The sequence below is a fragment of the Lycorma delicatula genome, chromosome 8 (genome assembly GCF_047948215.1).
Source record: "Lycorma delicatula isolate Av1 chromosome 8, ASM4794821v1, whole genome shotgun sequence".
Taxonomy (NCBI): domain Eukaryota; kingdom Metazoa; phylum Arthropoda; class Insecta; order Hemiptera; family Fulgoridae; genus Lycorma; species Lycorma delicatula.
Window position 1 is genome coordinate 97,575,940 of NC_134462.1, and position 24,251 is coordinate 97,600,190.

The following is a 24,251-nucleotide window of genomic DNA, read 5'->3' on the forward strand; positions in this document are numbered from 1 at the left end:
ATCCTTGACAGTATTAATAAGGTAGATTCTATTTTGTTTACCGATGAAGCTATGCTTACTCGAAATAGAATTTTTAATTCAAAAAATAGTCACATATGGTCTCACAAAAGTCCACACAACTCTGTCAAAACTGTATGATGCCAAAAAAGATTCCAAGTAAACATTTGATGCAATGTTGTATAGTCAACAAAATATTGGGACCGTTTATTTTTAATGAGATTGTTTCATACTTTTTGCAGAATAATTTACCAGATATATTGGTTGATGTTCTTCTGATAAAAAGAAGGTTTCTGATAACAAGATTTTCCATCACGATGGGGCAATTCCATACTCTTCTGCATTAGTTAAACAGCATTTAAATGCAACTTTTATAAACAAGTGGATTGAACACAGCAGATCTATCAAATCGCCTTTAAGTCACCTGACTAACACCTCTGGATACCTGTGGGGCCACTTAAAATCGTTATTTTTTACCTTTTATCATCAAATTTCTCAAAAACTATAAAAATAAAATATTGAAACCAATTTTTTTTTTTCAATTTTTCAGGTCAGACTTCATACAAACCGCTAAATTTATCCCTTAATTTGTGTCCCAAGAATTACAGTCTGGCTTAATTTTACCAACAACACAGAAATCAGGGTGAAATTTTTTGCAAGCTGTAACTCAAAAATGAAGCGTTTTCAAACCCATGTTTATATGAGCTTCTTTATTCTCACCTGTACAACCTGTTCTGAAAGTTTATTACATTCTTCATGAATTACTCTGTATACCCAACAGAAAGCATTTTTCTCTGTGAAACATTTTTTTTTTTTTAATTTATTTGTTTTATTTTAAACAATTTTTATTTTTTTAAATTTTTAATGTTTCAGCAGGTTGGGCAGGTAATTGTGGTGACGGGGGTGTAAGTGGGAGTTCATGGTACCTTGTGTGTGATAACTGCAGGGAACGCTATCTTAAAGGTAAAAAATCAACCGGTGCAAAAAAACTTGGACGTAAAAAGGGATTTATTTCTTTATTATCTGATGCAAACAGTAAAATTGGATCACCAGCATCTTCTTTACCAGGTTTGTTTTAAATATAAGTCATTAATTTTTTTCCTTATGCGGCTATTATAAAATTATGTTTATAGATACACGCATGTGTAGGGTTTAGCAGATATTTTAACTGTTTCTTTATTGTTAGATTAGTAAGTCCAAGAGCCCTGCGTACTGGAAGAAATTGATCAAAATATGATTGACATTAAGCCACAATCATACACATCTCTTATCTGTTTTAATCCAGAATTTGGAAGAATGCAATACATTAAAGTTAAATTTTGATAAAGATTAAAATATCAAAATTATTGATTGAACTTTCTGCTTGCAAAAAAACAATAATTATTGGAAACAATTTTACCTTAAATTTTGTAAAGAGTTATTCACATATTATATCAGAAGGGAACTACCATATATTTATTTAAAAGATTATTTTCAGCAAAATACTTATAAAATTTCTTATATCACTACAAAAAGAGCATTTCAGAGCACATTAAAAGTTTCATATATATATGTATGTATGTAGTCTATGCCAAAGAAGAAAATTTACAATAAAGATTTACACACATCAGAAACTCATACATCACAGAAAACCACATTTCTCACAAGTGAAATTACCAAAAAATTAACAAGCTACATACATACCCATTCTAAGAAATTTTTGTACCATGGGATGTTACAAATAGGCATATAGGATGGTATATACCTGCCTGTATAGGCATATGGGATGGTATATAGGTTATTAATATTTTTGATCTTACATTGGCTCATACTTAGACAAAGAAAATAAATAAGAAAATTTCATTCTAAAATAATAAAATTTATTGCAGGAACTGAGTTATTGGAGAGATTAAGTCTATTAATTTAAAAAAAAATTTGAAAACATCCATGTACTTATTTTTTATAGCCTGGTCATGATATGTAAGGCATTTATCTTCCTTCCTCTTCATTGAATTGTTTGCTAATAAACAGTAGGTTTCTTCTTTCTGTAATAAAATGATGTAAATTATCGCATTTGAGATTTCATCAGTATTTGCATATCTATTCGTGTAACATCACCTGTGTATTTTACTTAAAACTATTTTCATAAATAAATAGTAAAATTATTAGTCACTTTTAAAAAATATTACTGGGAAGTTATTACAGGAATAATGCAGGAAGTTTTTATTAATTTATTTTTTAAAATTATGTTGATATTAAAATAAGATAGTTATGTAATAACTAAAAATGATAATGCTCAATTTTTAAATTCCTGCTTTTTATTCACAGTTTCAACTGAAATGCATCGAGTAATGAAAGATAATGCAATGTTTTTATTAGAATTATCAGGAGTTTCTAGCAATCGTAATGTTAATCAAAGTCCTCCAGAGCAGAACAGTGCATTTCCTCCACCTGGACCATTTCAGTGTCTGTATTCATTGGGTATACATCCATCACAGTTAAGAGATGATTCACACTTCCTACCAGAAGAAATGATACAGTGCCGTGAATCAAGAGATATCTTCACACCGATGAGGGTAATGTATACCCATGTTTGTGCTTACCTATGCATGATGTGGTATATGTGTGTGTGTGTGGGGAGGGGGGGGGAGTCATGCAGATATCCATGTGTTCCAATTAATAAATTAGTCTTGTAATTTTATAAAAAAGATCATGTGAGTGAACTATCTCTATTTTTTTGTTTTTTCATCATTTGCTTGGTTGACTTTGTGAACATGTCAAAAGAACTGGTTGGTTTTTATGAACCATTATTTTACATTATTTTCTTTTAATTTTCAATCATTTTAATCCCTGTTTGAAAGTTTCTCAGTATTATTAATACATACTAAATTTTCAAATTTTAGCTTTTTATATTCTGATCTTTGTCTCCTTGTATCTTTACTTTTTATTCCCATTAAATATAAGTTATGATTTGTTATTTAGTAGAAATTTATTATCCCATTACTTGGCAGAGGTCATTAAATTTGCAGTGCATCATGAATTGTGTTATTTTTTTATTAATACAGGTTGAAGATAACATTGATTGCTACAGCCTGATTGTTATGGTCATTGCTGTGGCCTACTGGTGGCCATTGGCCATCATAATGTAGTGAAACTACTGCCAGCATTGTTTTATTTTGGTGAAATATGGAAGCAGTTTATGAAGCACAGGTTTACCCATTGGCATAGTATTATTACTTTGGGATTAAAATTTCGGATATCTCCAGATAGTGGTAGAAGATAGTTTCTTTGGTGTAAATTTTCTCAAAATTGTGCAAATATAACCCCACTTTATTTTATCATTAAAAAAAAATTTCTCCCCAAATTCTCTCCTCCTTCCACAAAAATAAAAAAAAAACTTTTTATTTGTTCTATATTTTTTAACCAAATTTGTTGAAATATTGATTAAAATATCAATTTCTTTTATTTTTAAACACTTTTCATGTATCATTATTTTTCCATTATATAAGAATAAATGACCATGCCAAGAAAGTATAACAGTTTTGTATTCAGATTTTAATTCAAATTATAAGTATTCCCTTTATTGATTTATTTTTTTATCCATTTCTTTTTTCTGTTTGTCTTAATATGAAAATGTGCTCTTATTAACTGAAAAACAAATAAATTCCTTTCAGAAAGATATTCAGAACCATTTTTGTTATGATTTTGAAGTTAAAACAACTAGAAGCTAAAATTATCTGTCGCTATGAGTTATTTATTTAAAATGAAGTCCAATTAAATTCTGGTATTTGTAGAACTATGTGTGATATTTTTGTTTTTTGATAAAATAATTTTTGCTTATGTTAAATAAGTAAAAAATGCATATTACATAATTCTGCCGTAACTTAATTGCCTCTCGTAAGGATATTTTAATTATTGGTTACATATACTCCACTATATTACAGTTACAGTGGTAGTTATATTACAAGCCATTAGTTATTCACTTTCCTCTTAGATGTGTTTTATTCCCATTGGTTCTTTATAGAAAATGTTCGTTCACCACACTTCAGTATTATTCTAGACAGTTTTATTTTATTATTTGGAATTTAGATTTACCTTTCTCGTCAATTGCAGTTTCCAGTGAAATTTTTAATAAACTAACATTTTTTTTTTAGAAAGTGTGAAATTTTGAAGATGTTTATTTATGTATACAGTGAAACATTATGTTGATATACAACATAATATACTGTATACACCTATACAATACAATACATCACAAGATGTGCATCCAGGTTTGTAAAATTGAAAAAAAAAATAATGTTACTTTTTGCATTTATAAAAAAAATCACCATAGAAGACTAAACATATAACAGTATATGTTATTTATATGTCATTAAATTAGTCTATACTGTAAATATTTAATTAAAAGAACAGAAATTATAGTAGGTATTTATTTTAATCACTATCATCAGTTCTCAAGTTTCCATCATCTGTAGAATTTCAATTATCCTCATAACCACACCGCATAACCACAAATAATCATCCTCTCTTCCATAAAGAGCAATTGAAGTATATAATTTTTTGAATGATTTTAAATCAAATAATCCAATATTTCTAAACAACTTGTAATATCCACTCACAAATCTGTATCAAAAACAGTTTCTTAATTTTATCAGATGAAGTAGTCTTGTGTGTCGGTGTTGACCGTCCAGTATGTGTAGTGTTTGGAAAGTTTGATTTTAAATGGACGGTTAAGGCAGATATTTAGAGGTTGAATAGATGTCATTCCATCATGAATAATAACCAGGTCACACTTTTCAGCAGTTAGTCTTTGCTTTACATCATCGGTTGTATGAATCCTAAAACTGCCCATATAGAAGGTTTCTAAAACTGTCCATATGGACAGTCTTAGACTTTGTAAAACTGTTCATATGGAAGGTTTCTAAAACTGAACATATGGAAGTCAACAATCTGATCGACATTCCCAGACAAATTTAATCCAGTCCATTTTTAATTCATTATTCATCTATTCCTTTTTTTGTGCTCTTAATAATACTAGGTGGAAATTTTTCACCTTTCGATAGATGTTCTCTTTAAAAAATTACATATGGGGGTAATTTTTTCCATCCAAAAGTCAGCATCACTGAGCAACATTGTTTTATGTAACCAGCAGTTCGTAACCGAACACTCTTTGCATCTACACTTTTAATGGTTGTTGATGGCACTATAAAAATCTCCACTGGGTATCTGCGTTTCCAATTTGACCTAGGAAGTAATTGTTCCTTCTTTGTAAATTTATAATATATATATATATATATATATATATATGAAATTTTGTTAGTTCATCTTCATATGTTTGTGGTATTAATAACTGTGCTATTATTGTCCTTTGAATAGAAAAACTGTCAGCAAAGAAATCTACATACCCAGTTAAATTAGCTGTAAATTCACCTTAACAATATTTAATTCATTAGCAATTTCAAGCCCTTTCATCCAACATACTTCTGCAGAAATTGTGTATCAAAACACACATACATTCCATACATGGGAAGTTTTTCTTCTGTTTCCAGATATTTCGCTTGTTTTCCAGAAATGCTGCCTTTTCCATCAGCTATGAGAATTTGTTTTCATTCTTTCCCACTAACAATTGCAGGACTCTGCTTTATAAAATTTTCTGTAACAGTGAATGAACACAGTCTCTTTTTTCTCTCATCCTGTAGTTCTTTACTGTAAACAAACCTTTTACGTACTGAATAGTTGTCACAATGAAAACCGGTCATAAAATGACAACAAATGATTGATAAAAATGTTTTCATATAAAATAAGAATAATAACCTATGTATGAGAAAAATGCAAAGAAAAAACTTCTGATAAGTCTGGTGTCACATTGTAGATAAGTATCTATTTTTTCCTAATTTAAGTTTTTTGTTTTATCTAAACATTTCACAGCATGGATATATATATACATATATAGTTTAGTGATTAAATCACCATCAATCTGAAATCTTAAAATTAAAATCAATGAATGCTATTTTTACAATTGTCGTTTTGGACAAAATGTAAAGTATACATGGTTTGTACTTACATAGGTGTGTAAGTACAGTATATGTACTTGGGTATATGTACCCATGTATATTACATGGGTATATACATACCCATGTGTTATATGGATATATACAATATTACATGGGTTTGGGTACATATGGTTATACTAATACATTAGGTGGATGTGTATTACATGGGTGTGTACAGTATATGTTACTCATGCATGAGAGAGTAAATAAATTTCTATTATTTATAAACAAGTAACAATTATCACTCTAAAATTATAAACATTCAGTAAAACTATGAACTACTGAGTAAAACTCAAGTTTTACTATTGTTAGTAAAACTGTAACTATTAGAGGAGGTTAATTTTCATCATTTTACTTTGATGTGTATTGTTATGTATACTGCAGGCTGTAACAGAGAGTCCAGCTAGTGATAGTGATGGTGAAGGAAACAGAGGTAGATTATTCCATCGATCTATTTCAATGGGAACAAATGGTGCTCCATGGAGTAGACAGGAGGGGGATGGCCGTATTATTATGATGCGTAAACGTAATAATAGCACGTGCGAGATTCCCACAGGTATGTAATAAACTAGTTAACTTACATGAATATAAGAAAAGATAGAGAGTGATGTTTATCAAAGTGATGGATATTACTGACATATATGTAGTGAAACGTGATTAAACATTGAAAAACAGAACAGATTAAATGTAATGTCATCACTGGTCATGGACTGAGAGTGCAAAATTAGTACAGCTGATGTGAAAGTTTGAGTTTTCTATTAATACATTAGTAACGTAAATCAGTTGTTCTTTTCATAAACCTTCTCATAGTTTACGTTTTAATTGTTGTAATCTAATATTATTTTTATCATTGTAAACATTTTTAAAATTATTTTCTTAGAAAGAATTAAATGTTCTGAATTTCATATTTTTATTTACTAACAGGTTCAAAGAAACGTCACAAATCATTGCTTTATTTTGTATAATTACATTATAAAGGACTTGAAATTTTTTTGTTAGCAATTCAAAATAGGTATTCGCTGGATAGATTATAACCATCAATTAAAAATTATAATTTAAATTTTAAATAATATAATTTTAAATTTTATAATAATTAAATATTATAAAATCGTTGTGTTGTGCTTCTCAGGTAGATATAAAATTGCTAACATGAGTAGAATTTCCATTATGACAGTACTATTTCTGTTCGTCATAAAGCAAAATTTCTGTATAGTATTGTATGAAAAATTCTCATGGGTTGATTAAACTGGTTTTATTTGCAATTTCATCAAACTGTACTGTTTTGCTTTAAAACGTCTTAATAAAATGCTAAGCTTGTCATCATTATTATATATTTTTTTATACGTACACATACTCCTGTATGAAGTGTAACATCTCTTGGGGTTCCCTCAAATAATCAGATTGAATTTTAGATTTCAACTGATTACTAATTTTCTCAAATGCTAAAATCTAATAATAATTGTGAAAACTGACAGATATTCTCAGTTGAAAGGTTTGGCGAGCCAAGATGGATCTAGACAATTGACGTTTCTACAAATCTCCAATTATAGAAGTTTTGAAAAAACATTATAATATCCAAAATTTTTTATTAATTAACAGAGAAATAATTAATCTCAATTATAGTTGATTGAAGGATTGGGATAGCAAATGCTATCTAGTGTTACCTTTTTCAAAGGTAAGGTGAGGTTTATGTTTGTCCTTGAAAAATGTTTTTTTGAAAAAAAAATTTATTTAGACAGCAGAATTAGTGCTTTCATCCATAAACTTCAAAATTTATAAAACAGTAACAATTTCAACAAATCAAAAATTCACAAATTATAAAGACAATTTATTTTAATGTAATTATAGAATTAAATACCAACTGAAGATGTGGAATCTCGCAAAAATCAATTCTTGGAATTAATATGGTAAGTTTAACATATCTATTTACTATGTTTTGGTGGTTTAAATTCATTTAGTATTAAATTTTATTCAAAAATGTAATTTAAATTAGAACTAATTAATTTATTGACAAGTTAATAAAATAGCATAATAAGGTTAACCGTACTAATATTGATAGGATACTATTTTTTTAAATATTCACTTTTAACTGAAAGTTGAAGTGTGAACTTACAAATACTTTTAAATGCTTTTTAATAAATGTAAGATTTAAATATCGTATACAGTTATAAAAAACAGTTCTGTTGTCTGGTTGACAGAGGTGGATGTTGTTAACTTTTTTAAAGAATTAAGGACTATTCTTTTTAGCAAGATTACACATTCATATGTGTGCATTCATGGATCAGTTACAATTTCTAATTACTGGTCTATATGATTCATAGATATGGTATCCTAATAATGATATAGTCTATTTTTATGATTGATCTATTGAACAACAATTGGCTTGTTTTCTGTTGATTCTCACAGTAACCATAAGAATACCATTTGAGAAAATAAGTAATCAATTGAAATTTATTTATGTGAAATTAAATTTTGTGGTCATATTTCTGTCTTTTTAACTTGTAATTGTTAAAAAACAAAACCAATACAAACAAGATCACTTGTATACTAACATTTCTATCTAATATTTCTATCACTGATGTTTTTTTCATCACATAACAATAGTGACAATGATTTAATAAAAGTTATCCAGGAAATTAATCTTAACTATGATTAAAATACACTGCATTTTTTAACATAAAATCTCTTTAACATAAAAAAGTTATATAGGGCTATTTCCCATATAACAGTTTTCAAAAGCAGGTTTAAAAATTATTTCTTATATCTGTTTGGAGTAGAAAATTCTGCTAGTAGGTGATAATAGTATATGACCACTTCCCAGTGATTACCTACTAGTCATTAGTGTAAGTATATATATTTTTATCATATTTGTTTATACTTTCAATAATTGTACGTTTTATTAAACATGTTACTGAGGGTGTTGAAATTAATAATAACCAACAAAAACCAACATAAACACACCAAATTAATATAGTAAGCTCAATCTAAACTTAACAATTTCAATAAGTACTTTTCAGATCCATGATGCTTCATTAATTATTTATATATTATTTTGAGCGAAGCTTTACCTTTGTCATAAGTTAAAACTGATAGCTGTCATGATCAGCTGAAAAAACTGGCTTAGTTATATAACATTTGTTCAGTTGTTAAATATAAACAATTGAACAAATGTTAAATATGTTTAACCATTTCTAATGATAACAACTGAACTGATTGCAGATGCAGGTTCATCTTTGTTATGTCATCCATCTCCTGCACTTCAGAAACTTGTCCCTTCAGCTGGCCAATCAGCAATAGTTTCTGGTTCAGGACCAGGAATTGGTGGTTTAAGTGGACAGATGTCATCCCAGGAAGCTGCTAGACTATCCATTGACATACTATCAAGACCTGTGCTCCTTTTTTTATTGGAGCAACATAACTTACGCAGTCTGCAGTTGGCTATGAAACAAGCATTACGTAAAGCTACTTGTCGTGTGTATGCAATGCAGGTATTTAAATTTACAGTCCTTAAAAATTATTTTGATAAATATTAAAAAGTAATATCCTCCTTTATTTTATGGTACTGATGTTATTTGCTGTTAATAACTTGTACCTGGTGTAAATTAAATCTAAATGCTAAAGCCACTTCTCGATGATAGATATAACTTGCATTTTACAACTTTGGAAATTTAAATTTATCAGTTTAAAAAAAGATTTATTATCCTATTAGCTTGTGACAGTTGTGATTTGGCTATCTTGCACTTAGTTCTTGTTGTGTATAATGACAACAAAATCTTGCCTCATGTTTCTTTATTATGTATCAACTGTGTTTTGTCTAACTTAAAAAGATACAGTTCTGTGTAAAAATAATGGTTTTACCTGAATATTTTTATTTGTCTTCTCATAGTCAGTATGGCTACTTTCATTTAATTTCTATTATTCTTAATCACTTAATGTTTTTGATTTATCCTAATACCTTTTATACATGTCATTGTGCATACCTAAATTATTAATTTCTGTTTGAAATTTAAAAAAAATGTAAGATGTAAATAGTAAACTATTAAGATGTAAATAGTAGAATAGTTTAGTTCTTTGATTTTATTTTAGTGATATTCATTTTCTAATAAGTGAATTATGTGAAAAATAATGTTACTATGATTTTACCATCATAAGTGCAGAGTAATTTCAGTTATATATATATCAAACAATAATAACAAAAATATTTATAGTAATTAGATAAAATTAACAAATGTGTGAATCTGCTATACTTTGTTTAAACACACAATGTTCGCAATTGTATTTTGACATTTTTTATCAGTATCCCATTATGATATGAGGTAGTTTGTATAGGGTGTACAAAAAGGATATTGGGATTTTAAAGCTATATAATATTTCGTAACTTTGACTTGCAATATTGAATCATAGATAAAATGAAAGCGTAACTCTTTCGGTTTTCCCTACAAGTGTTCAATATGACCACTTTTGTCATGTGGCTTATCCAACTGACAGGAAAGTTTATCCTATGGTTTAACCAGCATATTTAAAGTAATGGAAGCAACAGCTGCTTCAACCCAGTATTTCAAATCGATTAAATCAGTAGGTAGCAGAAGCATGTACATAAGTCCTTTATAAAACCCCAAAGAAAAAAAAAATCATATGGCCAGATCAGATAACCTTAGAGGCCACCACAAACAAACTATGTCATCAGGTCCATGTGAACTAATCCAACAATTGGGTCCATTCAATCATTCCTGTGCAGATTTATGTCAGGGTGGAGGATCACCATTTGTTACAAAATAAAATTCTCTGATCCATCTTGCAGTAGAGGAAGAGCATATTAAAAAAAGAAACTGCTGTTACATTTACATAAAAACAGCCTGTAAACTCGCCATCAGGATGTCACATAGAAAATATTTAATTTTGGCGAGCTCCTTTTTCATTGTAACTGGTCATTGGGATTTTCTGAACCCTAGATATGGACATTGTATGTGTTAACTTTTCCCCTTAGATGAAATGTTGACTCATCACTAAACACAATATTATCAAGAAAGTCATCATCTTCATGCTGGAACATTTTGATCACAAAGCCAGCACACGCAGTGTAGTCATTATACTTTAAAGTCTATAGCAGCTATAAATGGAATGCACATGTAAGTATTTCCTAAAACATTCCACACTGTCATTACCAGCTAGTTTGTGGCTGGCCTTTCTAACAAATTTTTTAGGCTATGCAAAAAAGCTACCTGACAAGGTCATCATTTTCGTTAGACACCTTTGGTACACCCACACTCTCCTTTTACACAGACATCTGGGAGTTTCAAACCAATTATGCCATAGATCATGACTAATTATACCACAGTTATTGTTACTTGGAGGATCATAATTAAATTTTCTATGGAATGTACATTGAACTATAACTACAGATTCACATTTAGCAAACTGCAAAACACAGAAGGCTTCTTTGCTAGTGACACTGTCAAACAGAAAGTTGGGGAATAATCTACTACCATGCATGCAACTAAAACTGTCCTTTTTGCTCTTTGATTCTAGCCTTAAATCAATACTAATCACTGTATACAACAGATATCATAACAAATTAAAATCCTGATATTCTTTTTTGTGGGCCCAGTATTATTTGCTTATTTAAGTTATATCATCTTACATCACATAGATATTTTTATTGTTTAATTTTTTAATTTTTCTTTGTTTCTTTCTTATCAGGCATTAAACTGGCTGCTGAGAAGTGTGACACAAGCTTCAAGTATTCATGATCTTTTATGGTGGCTTGTTGCTGCATTGACACCAGCTACTTTTGTACAGGAACCACCGGATCTTGAACCAAAAGAAGAAGGAGCTGGTGAGCCTAAACCCGAAAAAAAGGATGATTTGGTATGTGTAAAGGTTACTAATGATGAAGCATATAAAGTAATTATATTATTCATTGTATTGTTGAGATACTACTTGTATGTTTATACATACAAATTTAATATGCATTACATAATGTAATGCAAGATACATAGTAATGTAGTCACTATTAAATGTTGTGTTTTATTTTGTAAATAATAATACTACAGAAGCCTTATGAATTAGTGACATACCAGGGTTGCTATTGTTAGCTGTGTATTAATAATTTTAAAAGTATACACACTAGATTGGGTTTAGTCCTTATTTAAACAATGAGGTTGTCCAAAAAAAACTAATGCAGATCTCCGTGGTACAGTAGCGTCTTGGCCTTTGATTTGGAGGGACTGGGTTGGAATCACAGTCAGGCATGGCATGTAGTACAGAATTCCATTTCCATATCCCATGGACAAGCTTCAAGCTTATTTGGTGAAATCATCAAGCAAAAAAAAATGCATTGTGCTCATGTGTGCTACTGTATTTGTAATAGCCGACAATGTGTAGAAAGTGCCATGAAGCAAATAATATAGATTGTTTAAAGTGTATAACAATGTCAGTGCAATCCAAAGATTTGGCAGAGATGAATTCAGGTCACATAACAAAGCAAATAGCAATACTTTGCCTATAATTTATCAATTGTTATGAGAAGTATGTTGTGATGATACTGTAAATTGTAGCACCATACAGCATTGGCGTAAAAGGTTTAGGTAAAGCAGAAGGAGTGCAGCAGTTGAGCCGTGCTCTGGCTGACTGTTTACTGCTAAAGATAATACAAGCATTACCTCAGTGATTGAAGAAGACAAAAAAAAAATTTTTTTGAATTGTCAGTAAGGGAAATCAAAAATGAAACTGGAACACCAAAAACTATATCCTGACCCCCTCCACATGGTGGAAGACATCTACCTTGTGGCGATCCCGGTTACCACACCACCTTCTTCATTCCTAATCAAAAACTACAGTACATTACATTTTAACAGAACATTTGCATTAAAAATTGGTTGCTGATGGGTGCTACACTGACTGAATGAGCACCAAAAAGTGAGACATCTCAAAATTTCACAAGAACTGCTTATATATTATAAAAGAGAAGGCAAACAGTTCTTGAAACAAATAATTGTTCTTATTTGATGAAACATGGATATGTAATTTTGAATCTGAACTGAAGTAACAAAGCATTTCTTGGAAGAATCATCACTGTTAGGGGCCAAAGAAATGTCACAAACAGTCAAACGTGATATAGATGATGATTTTTGCTTATAGTGACGGGGGTGTTATTGCTACAGACATAGTGCTAAGTATTGTTAGTGGGACTGCTAATTACTACAGAAACTTCAGTTTCACGACAGAAAGTTTGAAAATTACCTCCAGAAAAAGAGCAACAATCTTAGTCAATTTTGCACAACAATGCGTGCCTACATACTGCAAATTCTGTTGTTAATATTTTCATCCATTAACCTTGGAAAATGCTTCATCATCCACCATTCAGCCCTGATTAGAATCCACTGGTCTTTGATAGCTGAAATAATCACTCTGAGGAATTTGTTTTAGCAGTTTGAAAGAGTTATCAGCTACTATAACCCAGGAAATTCAGTAGCACAACAAAGATCATCTCTTGTTTTATTTCCAATGATCTGTTTATTAATCTACATAAACTAAATTATATTGCAAATATATTTAGCTATTTCCTTGTTGGTAGGATTTGAGAGGTGTTTGTGAACATCCGCTGAGTGATATGGGCATAGTTGGACAGGCCGTACATCCTTTACCTCATACGTTTCATACATTACTTCAGACTGTTGCTGATTTAATGGTCTTATTACCTATGGGATCTGCATTACAACAGATGGCTGTCAGATGCTTTGGAATACATTTCACACAGGCTGATCATACTTTTCTTCACAGGTTTGTCAATCTTATTTTTTCATATTAGTGAGACCCTACTTTTAAATATAAATCTATTTAGCCCATTAATACTTCAATCTATAAAGGTTTTAATCTCAAAAGGATTTCAAATGGGGAAATTTTTGTATACAGGTATATTTTGTTGATAAATGAAAATAAAGTAAATGTTAACTTGATTTACTATGGTGTGTTTTTAAAAAAAAATGTTTGGAAAGTTGGGTTTTTCATAAATATTTCTAGAAATAAAAATCTGATGTGGACATCACATGACTCCTTGTATGCCTATTAAATTACATATACACATTTTTTTAAAATGAAAAGTACATAAAATTTTATTTCATTAATAACTTCTGATATTTTTTCATATTTCTTTTTTTTATTGTTGTTATTGAAATATTTATTTATTGTAAATTTTTTTTACAATCAGAGGTTAATAATTATTAATAAATCAATATATTTAAGTTAAAAAAAAGAAGATGAAGTCTTGATTCAAACCGATGTACTTCCTTATAAGATCTAAATATTTCATTAATTAAAATTTCATTTGACTATAACTCTGGAACCAATGAAAATAAGTACCACTTATATTGTTGAAAAGCTCTCAACGAGGGCTTATTAGTATAGTTAAGAAAAAGTCCAAAATCCAAATTTTTTTGATTTTGGACACATTTGGTTCAGTCGATTGTAATCAAAAGCGGAGATGCAGAACTACATGTTACAACAGTCCTAAATCCAAAATTTCAACATCCTACGGCTAATCATTTTTGAGTTATGCGAGATACATACGCACATATGTACGTAGACATCATGCCAAAACTAGTGAAACTAGTCAGATTCAGGAATGGTCAGAATGGATATTACCGTTGAGATCTGAAAACCAAAATTTTTCCCGATTACAATATTTCATACAAGGAAGTTACAAGGAAATTTACTTCATACAAGAAAGTAAAAATTAATAAGAAAAACTGAGATCATAGTTAAATGAGGAGAATATTTAACAAGAAAAGGTCTTCTTTATTATTTATGTAAATGCAACGATTTTTAAATTTGAGTGTATAGCAACTAAAGGTGAAACATTTTTGTAAAGAATATAAGTCTAGTTGGAAGCTGAAAAATTTCTCTAAAAATTTATCTACCAAAATAAAATAAGCACAATTTTAATTAGATATTTAACATTACATCTAATGAAATTTAATACTACATCTAATCATTACATATTTATCTGTTAGAGACTTTTTACCATGTCCATCCCCATTCTCCTCATTTCTGTTAAACCTTTGAGTTCTTCTTATAGCTCCGTCTTCCTTCTTTTAAAAGTCATATGTTGCATGGCTACAAAAAAATTGCACTGATTTCTTGCCCCTTCTCTGTGACTTGGCAACAGCAAACAAGCATACAGGGAAGGGAAATGGTTGGGGATAATAGGTTCTCTGATCATCCTTGTATGTCAAAAGCAGATGTTAACATTAAAAAAGTCTGTGAAAAACTCATCGCCTGACCCTTTGAGTAGTCACTGAATTGAGTAACATTGATATAGTAACTGTTAGATAGGTTTTACATAAAAATTTAGTATGAAAGAATAGTGTACAAACAAAAGTGGTGTTTAGAATCCTATATTTTAAACAGAAGGAAAGTGAATAACATTTGTGCTGAAACCTTATAAATATTAAAAAGGATTATTATTTATCAGAAAATTTAATATTTGCTGTTTATAATGGCTCAGAAGCTAGGTGACAATCCTTGCATTGGAAAATAATTCAATTTAAAAGAAAAATTAGATGTGAAAATAAAAATCAAAGCAGTGGTGGCTATGTTTTTTGATGTGCAAGGGATTTTTCACATTATGCTTGAAGATAAAATTATTAATTAAATTTCAACTAAAAGGAGACCTTTGTGAACAGGTTCAAAATATGCTGAAAGAACAGCTATTAGATTGATTCTTCACCAAGACAATGGCTCTGACCTGGGGAACATCCAGGTCAGGGCGATGTGAAAGGGAAAGGTTTTCTTTTCTTATACCAATCAATAAAGCCTTTATTGGAACATAGAGAAATGCAAATCATATTAAAATGTTAGTTTTAATATATCTGTAGATGAGAGCACACTATTCATTTAGAGGAAAGGTATATTTTCAGATCTACAAACTAAAGCCTACAAAGTTTGGTATTGAAATATTTATGTTATCAGATTACATAAATGGACATATTTATAATTTCATGCCATATATAGGAAAACAAGACATTCAAAATACAGCTTTATCTAAAACTTCCCAGATTGTAAAAGTACTGTGTAGTTTAGTCATAAAAGATCTCATTATCCACCTTCTGGCTATCATGTTTACCCTGACTAGTCTTATTCCAGCCCTGAAATAGCTAATTAGTTACAGAATATTTTGCAACTATTGGTACTGTAATGCCCAACAGGAAAAGTATGCCAAAAGATCTAAAAAAAATCTTTCCCAGTATGAATGGTCAACCTGAGATTGTACAAGACATTTACATTCATACATATCATCCTCATTCATCCTTTGAAGAAATACCTTACGGTAGTTCTGTAGGCTAAACAGAAAAAAAGAGAACGAATGAAAAAAGGAGATGTAAGAACTTTTAAAGATATAATGAAATTGGTATTGCATTGGAAAGATAAAAGATTGTAACCATGTTAAGCACAATATGTATAGGTGGAAAAGATAATTCTATTGATCTGCCAAACAAGTAGTTCAATCAACCTCCAATAAAAAAGCCTGAAGTTGTCATTAATTACACAAAACGTATGGGAGCTGTTGATTGCAGTGAGCATTTTATATCTAATTCTCACTTATGAGAAGGTCATACTGATGGTAAAGAAAGATATTCTTTTGGCTGTTAGAAGTTAGCATTGTTAACCTGTTTTTAATATATAAAGCAATACTGGAAAGGAATGATAAAAAGCCATTTACACATAAATTTTTAGAAGAGCCTAGTCCATGCGCCCATGGTCCATGAAGAGCATAGTCCATACGTTTGTAAAAGAAAAGGTGACAGTCAAGGAATTGGACAGAAGAGGAGAGGGGCTGTTAACCTTAAGGCCCACATGAAGAACATTTATGAGAAAACCTCAATTTACTGGCAGAAAGCCTAAAGGAAGTAGATGTTCCATTTGTAATCAAAGTAAAATCAGAAAAGAAACAATATATTTTTATAAAACATGTACATATCAATCATTTCTCCATCCAGATGAATGTTTTGAAGTTTGCCATACTTCACAACAAATTTTTAAGTACTTTTAAGTATTTAGCTTATATAGAATTATTATAAAACAATGTTAACTATTAATAGATTAGGCTAAGTTATACAAGTAAATAATTAGATAATTTTACTGAGTATTTGTGAATGTACAGTGTGTAAACTGTATATTTAGTGTTAACCAAAAAAGTTTATTTTTATTTTCTTCAAATAATAAACTTTGTGGACAATATTCTAACTATGTTTAATGTAAGTGTGTTTTGAAAATAAATAGTATAATAATAACCTTATTTCTAAATGTAATATAAAATCTTGTAAACTATTCAGATAAAATGTTAGATTTCTTATTTAGTTAAGTAACCGTACAACTTAATTTTCTTTAAAGATTTAAAAAAGTTTTATTATTTTTTTGCAAATATTTATGTTGTTTAAAAATTATTTAAACATATTTACATTATATTATAAAAAAAGATTTATTATAAAAAGTCTTCATTTTCTTGCATAAAAAATGTGCTCAGCTGGAAAGTACCATTTGATAGTGATGCTTGGGAAGGATTAAAAGTAAAGTTTTGTGATTAGAGTTAATTCTTTACCTATTTTTTTAAAAAAGTTTTAAAAATGATTGTTTTATGAAATGTTGATTTTTTTTCTGTTTTGCTCCTGATGTTTTTGGATAGCATTATTTAAAAATATATAAACGTATGGAAGGATAAACCAATCATATTTTTTAATAATTTTTTTTTTAAAACTTATTTTAAGATATTTTCAGTTGTCTTTACTATCATACTCAGTAACTTGTCAATTTTTTTCTTTTCCTCATTTGATTTTTGGACTTAAGTATAGTACATAATTTTGGGGGAAATTCTACGGTATATTTGAAAAACAAAATCATCATTATATTCATATTGATATGAAGTGCTTTTTTCAGAAGAGAAAATTTATTTCTAAAGTATGTCCATTTCCTCATGAGATAACTTATATTTGATTTTTTCTCTGTGAAACTGACAATAAGAGATGTACCAAAAGTTGTGTAGCTGAAATGATATTTCTCAATGGTTACATGAACCATTGCTGATCACAGCAGCAGGTTTAAGTATATACAGAAAAGAGAGATATTTGCCTTTTCTGTCATTGAAATATATTACATATATATATATATATATATATACACACACAAGGGTTATCTGAAACGTTTTGAGCCTAACATAGAAAGACATATTTTTTCTGTCAAATATAGTTTTAATTTTCAACAGTCTCCTTTCAAGTATATACACTTTTTCCAGCAATGCTCTAACCTCTTTAATCCTTCCAATTAGTAGCTGGCGTCTTTTTCTGCAAAATATACGTTTATGTATGCAATAACCTCCTTGTCCGATGAAATCTCTTTCCTCCAAGCGAAATGTTAAGATTAGGGAACAAGAAAAAGTTGCTTGGGGCCAGATCTGGTGAATGTGGTGAGTGGTCAACCAATTCAAAATGCAGGTTGTGAATTTTACTCATGGCAATCGTCAAAGTATGAGCAGACGCATTCCTAATGGAAAAACACTTTCTTCTTCAAATTGGTTGTTTTTTTTGCAATTTCTGACTTCAGCTGGTCAAGTAATGATGCATTGTACTGTCCCTTTATTCTTTTACCTTTTTGAAGATAATTTATAAACAAAATTCCATTATTATCCCAAAAAACAGTTGCCATCATCTTCCCGGCCAATGGAACTGGCTTCACCTTTTTTCAAAGCAGGTTCACCCTTTGCAGTCCACTGTTTTGACTGTTATTTCGTCTCAGGAGTGTAGTGGTGGATCCATGTTTCATCTACAGTTATGAATTGACACAAAAAATCTAACTCATTTTGCTTAAACTGCTCCAGCAGGTCCTTGGAAATGTTAATTCGAATGCGTTTTTGATCCAAATTGAGCAAACACGGCATCCAACACTCTGATAGCTTACGCATATCTAATTCTTCAGTCAATATGTGACAAACACGTTCTTATGATATGCCCATAGCCTCTGCTATCTTTCTAACCTTAATTTGTCGGTCGTCCAGTACCATTTGGTGAACTTTTTTGGTGATATCGGTGGTGGTTGAAGTTAATATAGTTTTAAAATATTTAATTTTTATTTAAAAATGAATTAAACAAAGAATTAATATTATAAAACAGATTGCTATGTATAGTGGTTATGATAGTAGATTGGTAGATAATATTTATAATAAACAAATGGTAAATATGAAAAATAACACAAATTTAATACCAATATATAGCACACAAAACATTGACAATGTATATTTAAAATATGTATATACTGATAAAATAGAACACATTACAAAGGTTTATGGTAATAATAAGTTTAAACCTGCATACCAGATGAATAACCACATAATAAAACATCTAATAAGTAATGGATACCATTGTAAGTAATAAGTGATGCATGTCATTTAGTGGTATTTATAAAATTGTAATGTAATGATTGTGACTATATTTATATTGGTAAGACCACAAGATCTTTTAAAACCAGATTCATGGAATGCTTCAGAAGTTATAAAAAAAGATAAACTGGGCTTTTCGAATGTATCAGATCATTTGATTAAAAATAACCACACAATATCAGATATTCAGACAAACTTAAAAATATTTGAAATTAAAAAAATGCAATATGTATAGCAATAAGGGTTTTAACATTTTAGAAAAGTATTATATATATAAACATAAGAATAAATTTAATATGATTAATAGTAATTCATCTTCCAACCCGGTTAATAAAATAAATTATGTGAAATGGTTAGCATATAATTTTACTTTACTTAAGTTTTTGATTTTACTTTAAAAGTTTTGATTTTTTAATTTTATTTTTATTTTAATTTTAATTTATTTATTTATATTGACATCATACTGTTCACATATGTAAAAAATGTGTACATTATAATTTTTTAATTTAGTTTTAAATTGATTTTAGTATCAATTTTAATTAATTAATCTTTATCATTTTTAAACATTTTTAAAAATTTTACTTCTTGTTTTGATTATAATTTTTAATATAAATAAAAATTTTTAAATTATTGAATAAGCTTTTAAATTAAGATAAAGTAAATTTAAATTTGAAAACTAGACTATTTCTACTTATTATAAATGGTTAGAGAATATTTTAATTCAATTTTTTATAAATAATGTATACCAAGTGTATAGATGAACTTAATAATTTTGTTTTTTATGTTAAAGGTGTCATGTATTCAGCAATATTAGCAAAATATTATCAAGGTCAGAGGAAGAGCAAGAAGATGCTGGTAGTGTTAGTTTACAGGAGAGTAGCCATCATTCACAATATTTACAGGTAATTGACATTGATTCGTCCTGTTGTAAAAGAGAGGTATATAAATGAACAACAAACAGAATTCATTATTTTTTTAATGAATTTCTTTTGTAATATGTACTTTTGAGTAATTAAATGATTGCTCTCTCTCTTTAATCCTTTCTGCATCTCACAACTTTGGCCTTATTAAGAGATTGTTGAACATGTGTATAAAGTAATTAAGAAAACTACTTATTTGTCTTCTATTAATTTTGTTCATGGCGGAACCTATTTGATTGATGTTCAGCCTGATTTTGTCCTATGCAATCTTCGAGTTTACTCGTATAAGTAGTTTAGATTTTTTTAAATTTAATTTACACTTTTGGTTGAGATTGCCTAAAATCCCAAGTTTTTATTATTTTTAATCTTATCCTAAAAATATTTATTTTATAGTGTTTTGTAATTGTTACTTATTAGTCATTTATAATTCTTTCATTTACATACTTATTTTCACATATCTGTTTATTTTCTCCCTTTATCTGTTGATGAAGCATGAATGATCAAAATTGCCACTACATTGCAATTTTTGGTAAACAGTTTTTGATGATGCTTTTAATTTCCTACTAATCTGTTTGGAAAAAATAAAACTAAAACCACTGTTAGTAATGCCTATTTCATAATGTTTCATAGGTATTGTTAAATTATCAATTATTATTTCTTACATATATCATTTATTCTGTATCTTCTGATGATTGTTTAACAATCAAAATGACTATGAAGCTAAATTTTAAAAACTGTTTTTAAGTATTTTCTTATGTTCCAATTTATAAGTACAAGTTGTTTAACTGAAAGCAGACTGGACTTCATAACTTCTTTATGGCATTTGCACCAATACTAGGCTACTGCTGAGTGGTACTGTTTTAAATTTAATGAAATATTTATGTATATGTTAGAAGACATCAGTATGCCCAGTTTTACTAGAGGCCAGTAGTATGTCCAATTATCATTATTACTATTATCAGAGTTATATATATATATATATAATATAATATATAATATATGTGTGTAATAATATATGTGTGTAATGTTTATTTGTATAAATATGTAATGTGTATGTTTATATTTAATATTCACATTGAATATTTGTGTCCAATTATTATTTTAATATGCTCAATTATCTGCTCTGAGGCAAGTCCTTTGCACCACATCTGTCTCTGTTCTCTTCTATTCCCAGATCCAGGTTTCTTCTATTTCCTTTTATATAATCTAAATTTTACTTTTTCGCTGCTTGATTTTACACAACTGATCCTTCTAGCACTGTTTTAATCAGTCCTTTTCCCTCACATTAAATTCAGCTGGTTGGCTTCCCTACTTTGAATTATTATGGTTAAGCTCCTCTTCTCATTTGTCCAAATAGTTTTCCACAGTTTCCTTCATATCTGCATTTGAGATACTTTCTGCTTTTCTTGTCCCTTTTTCTTAGTGTTTATATCTTCTTACATCCATTCAAAAGTACGCTCAAAACATACACTTCATCAAGTCTAATCCATCTTATATAAGAATTATTTCTTTTTTTTGAATTGTTACTTTGCCACATTACTAATCTTGGTTTTATTTCCTTTCCTTTTTTTTGCTTCTGTTAATATTTTTAATCTTCTGTTTAACATGCTTCATAAGAATCTGTACTGTTTAATCAATCCTTCTCCTCTCTTGGAATTTGTCACCTTTCAATTATAGGTTGGCCTTTTTATACAGCCACCAGATTAGACAAAACAATCTCTGGGCAGTTCCAACGGATCAACTGCCATAAGACATAGTAAATCGGTTCCCTCATCCTTAGGAGGATGTTTCATTGAAAGCCCAAATGACCACTACCAAAGAGGAAAGGCTCAAGAGTTAAGGGAAGAGGTGTTTAGTGAGAAAAGCATGACCTGTTCAAATGGGGACTATGAAAAAGACAAACAACACCCACCAAGGACTGCTTCAAGACATTATCTAGGCACTGAGCATCCATTTAGCTTAAGTTTTCTTACATAGGATGGGAGCAGTACATTACAATGCAACAAGTTTACATTGACTAACTGAAAATATATACTGAAAAAACTTGAAAAAATTGCTTTTCTTCCAAATTTTAAAAAGCTGAATGAAAATTTTCTTAAGGAAAACTTTCACAAAGGGCATATATGTGGCATTTTGAAGTATCTAACTATGGACTGCTCAGCCAGATACCCCACTTATTTATTTTCTTTGCAGATGTATATACTGTCAGGCTATGACTGATGAATTGGCCATATACAAGTGTTTACATATAAACATTATATATTTATACCTTGGATTAGTTGGTTATTAGTGCTAACTGTCACTAATTAACTGATGATTGGTTTGAGAAAAGAATAAAGGTCATATAATAAAATAATTATAAATAGATATTATGTTATATATTTTAGATATTATAAATAATTATATTATATAAAGAAATTTTTGAGTTTTATATTATATCATCTGATCATACGAGGTCTGTTCAGAAAATAACTGAAAATGTTTAATTATGCGCTAACAGAGATATTTAGTGATGTGCAGTTGACAGCATTATCTTCCTCACACCCTCCTCTGTAACCAAATGTTCTTGAATTGTTGATATCTCATTTAAGTTTTCATGTTACATTTATTTGATTGTAATGTGTTTAAGTGTTAGTAGCAATTTTTGTAATTTGCGATTTTCAGAGCAATGATACAACATAAAATTTTGCTTGAAACGGGAAAACCTTCACAGAAATGTTTCAACTTTTGAAACAAGTTTGCAGAGATGGTGCTCTGGGTTATAAGCAATAGTTTTCATGATTTAAAAGTGGTCATCAGGCAATTAAAGATGATCCTTGACCAGGAAGGCCTTTGACTTCAACTGATGACACCCACATTCATAAAATCAATGATCTAGTGCATGATTTAAGTTCAATCATCACAATGGATTGACAAAGGATATCCACGCTCCAAGAAAGCATGTCAGTCTCGAACCAATGTCAAAGTAATGTTCCCTTTTTTTCAATTTTAATGGAATTATGCATTTTGAATTATTGTCTCAAGGTGAAACAGTGAACCGTGCGTACTATCAAGGCATTTTGCAACAGTTAAATGAAAAATTCCATGAAAAGAGACTGCAGTTGTGAGAGAACTCATGGTTTCTTCACCATGACAATGCATATGCACACACAGCTTTATCAATTTGTCAGTTTTGTGCCAAATATTTGATAACTGCCCTCCTTCAGCCTCACTACTTGTCAGACCTGGCTCCTTGCAATTTTTTCTTGTCTCCAAAATTAAAATCAATAATGAAAGGACACCATTTTGAAACTATTGATGACATAAAAGAAAATTCATCACAGTCCTTAAATGCCATTTCAAATGAAACTATCTGGGAATTCTTCGCAAAGTAGAAACACTGCTGGGAAAAGTGTGCGAATAGGGGAGGAGAGTACTTTGATGAGGACAAGGACCAATAATCTGTAAAATTAATAATAAAAATGTAATAAATGAAGTTCAGTTATTTTTTGAACAGAACTTCTATGACACTACTTTTGTCACCAGTCTGCCTCTTTTTACTATTCTTATTGTGTTAATCTTCTTATTATACAATGTACCATAACATTTTTTTCAAATCCGTTTATCCTTTGTAATTTCAAACAATTATACTGATACACAAAATAAAACTTTTTTAATGTTTCATTAAGTGTGATACCTTTCTCTGTATTGTTTTTTTTTGCATAGATTACAGATCTGTAATTAGAATCTTTCTATCATTCTCAGTTTGAGAGAAACGACACATTAAACATTTACAAAACTTAACTAACTAATATTATGGGATGTCATGTACTTACAAGAGAACTTCTTATAGATACTCTCCTTTTGTAGGTAGTCTATGATGCATCTCAAATT

General features: G+C 29.4%; 1 protein-coding gene across 2 annotated transcripts in view; it reads left to right on the forward strand.

Annotated features, from left to right (window-relative positions):
* LOC142329562 (E3 ubiquitin-protein ligase MYCBP2-like) overlaps window positions 1–24,251 on the forward strand; it is a 482,039-nt gene that overhangs the window by 408,450 nt on the left and 49,338 nt on the right. Inside the window, exons 18-24 of one of the 2 annotated variants that reach the window (XM_075374241.1) lie at window positions 871–1,065; window positions 2,305–2,552; window positions 6,414–6,585; window positions 9,249–9,517; window positions 11,730–11,897; window positions 13,606–13,811; window positions 20,249–20,360. In XM_075374241.1, the coding sequence (XP_075230356.1) occupies window positions 871–1,065; window positions 2,305–2,552; window positions 6,414–6,585; window positions 9,249–9,517; window positions 11,730–11,897; window positions 13,606–13,811; window positions 20,249–20,360 (1,370 nt within the window). The remainder of the gene's footprint in view (window positions 1–870; window positions 1,066–2,304; window positions 2,553–6,413; window positions 6,586–9,248; window positions 9,518–11,729; window positions 11,898–13,605; window positions 13,812–20,248; window positions 20,361–24,251) is intronic. The other variant, XM_075374242.1, reaches the window with a different exon arrangement.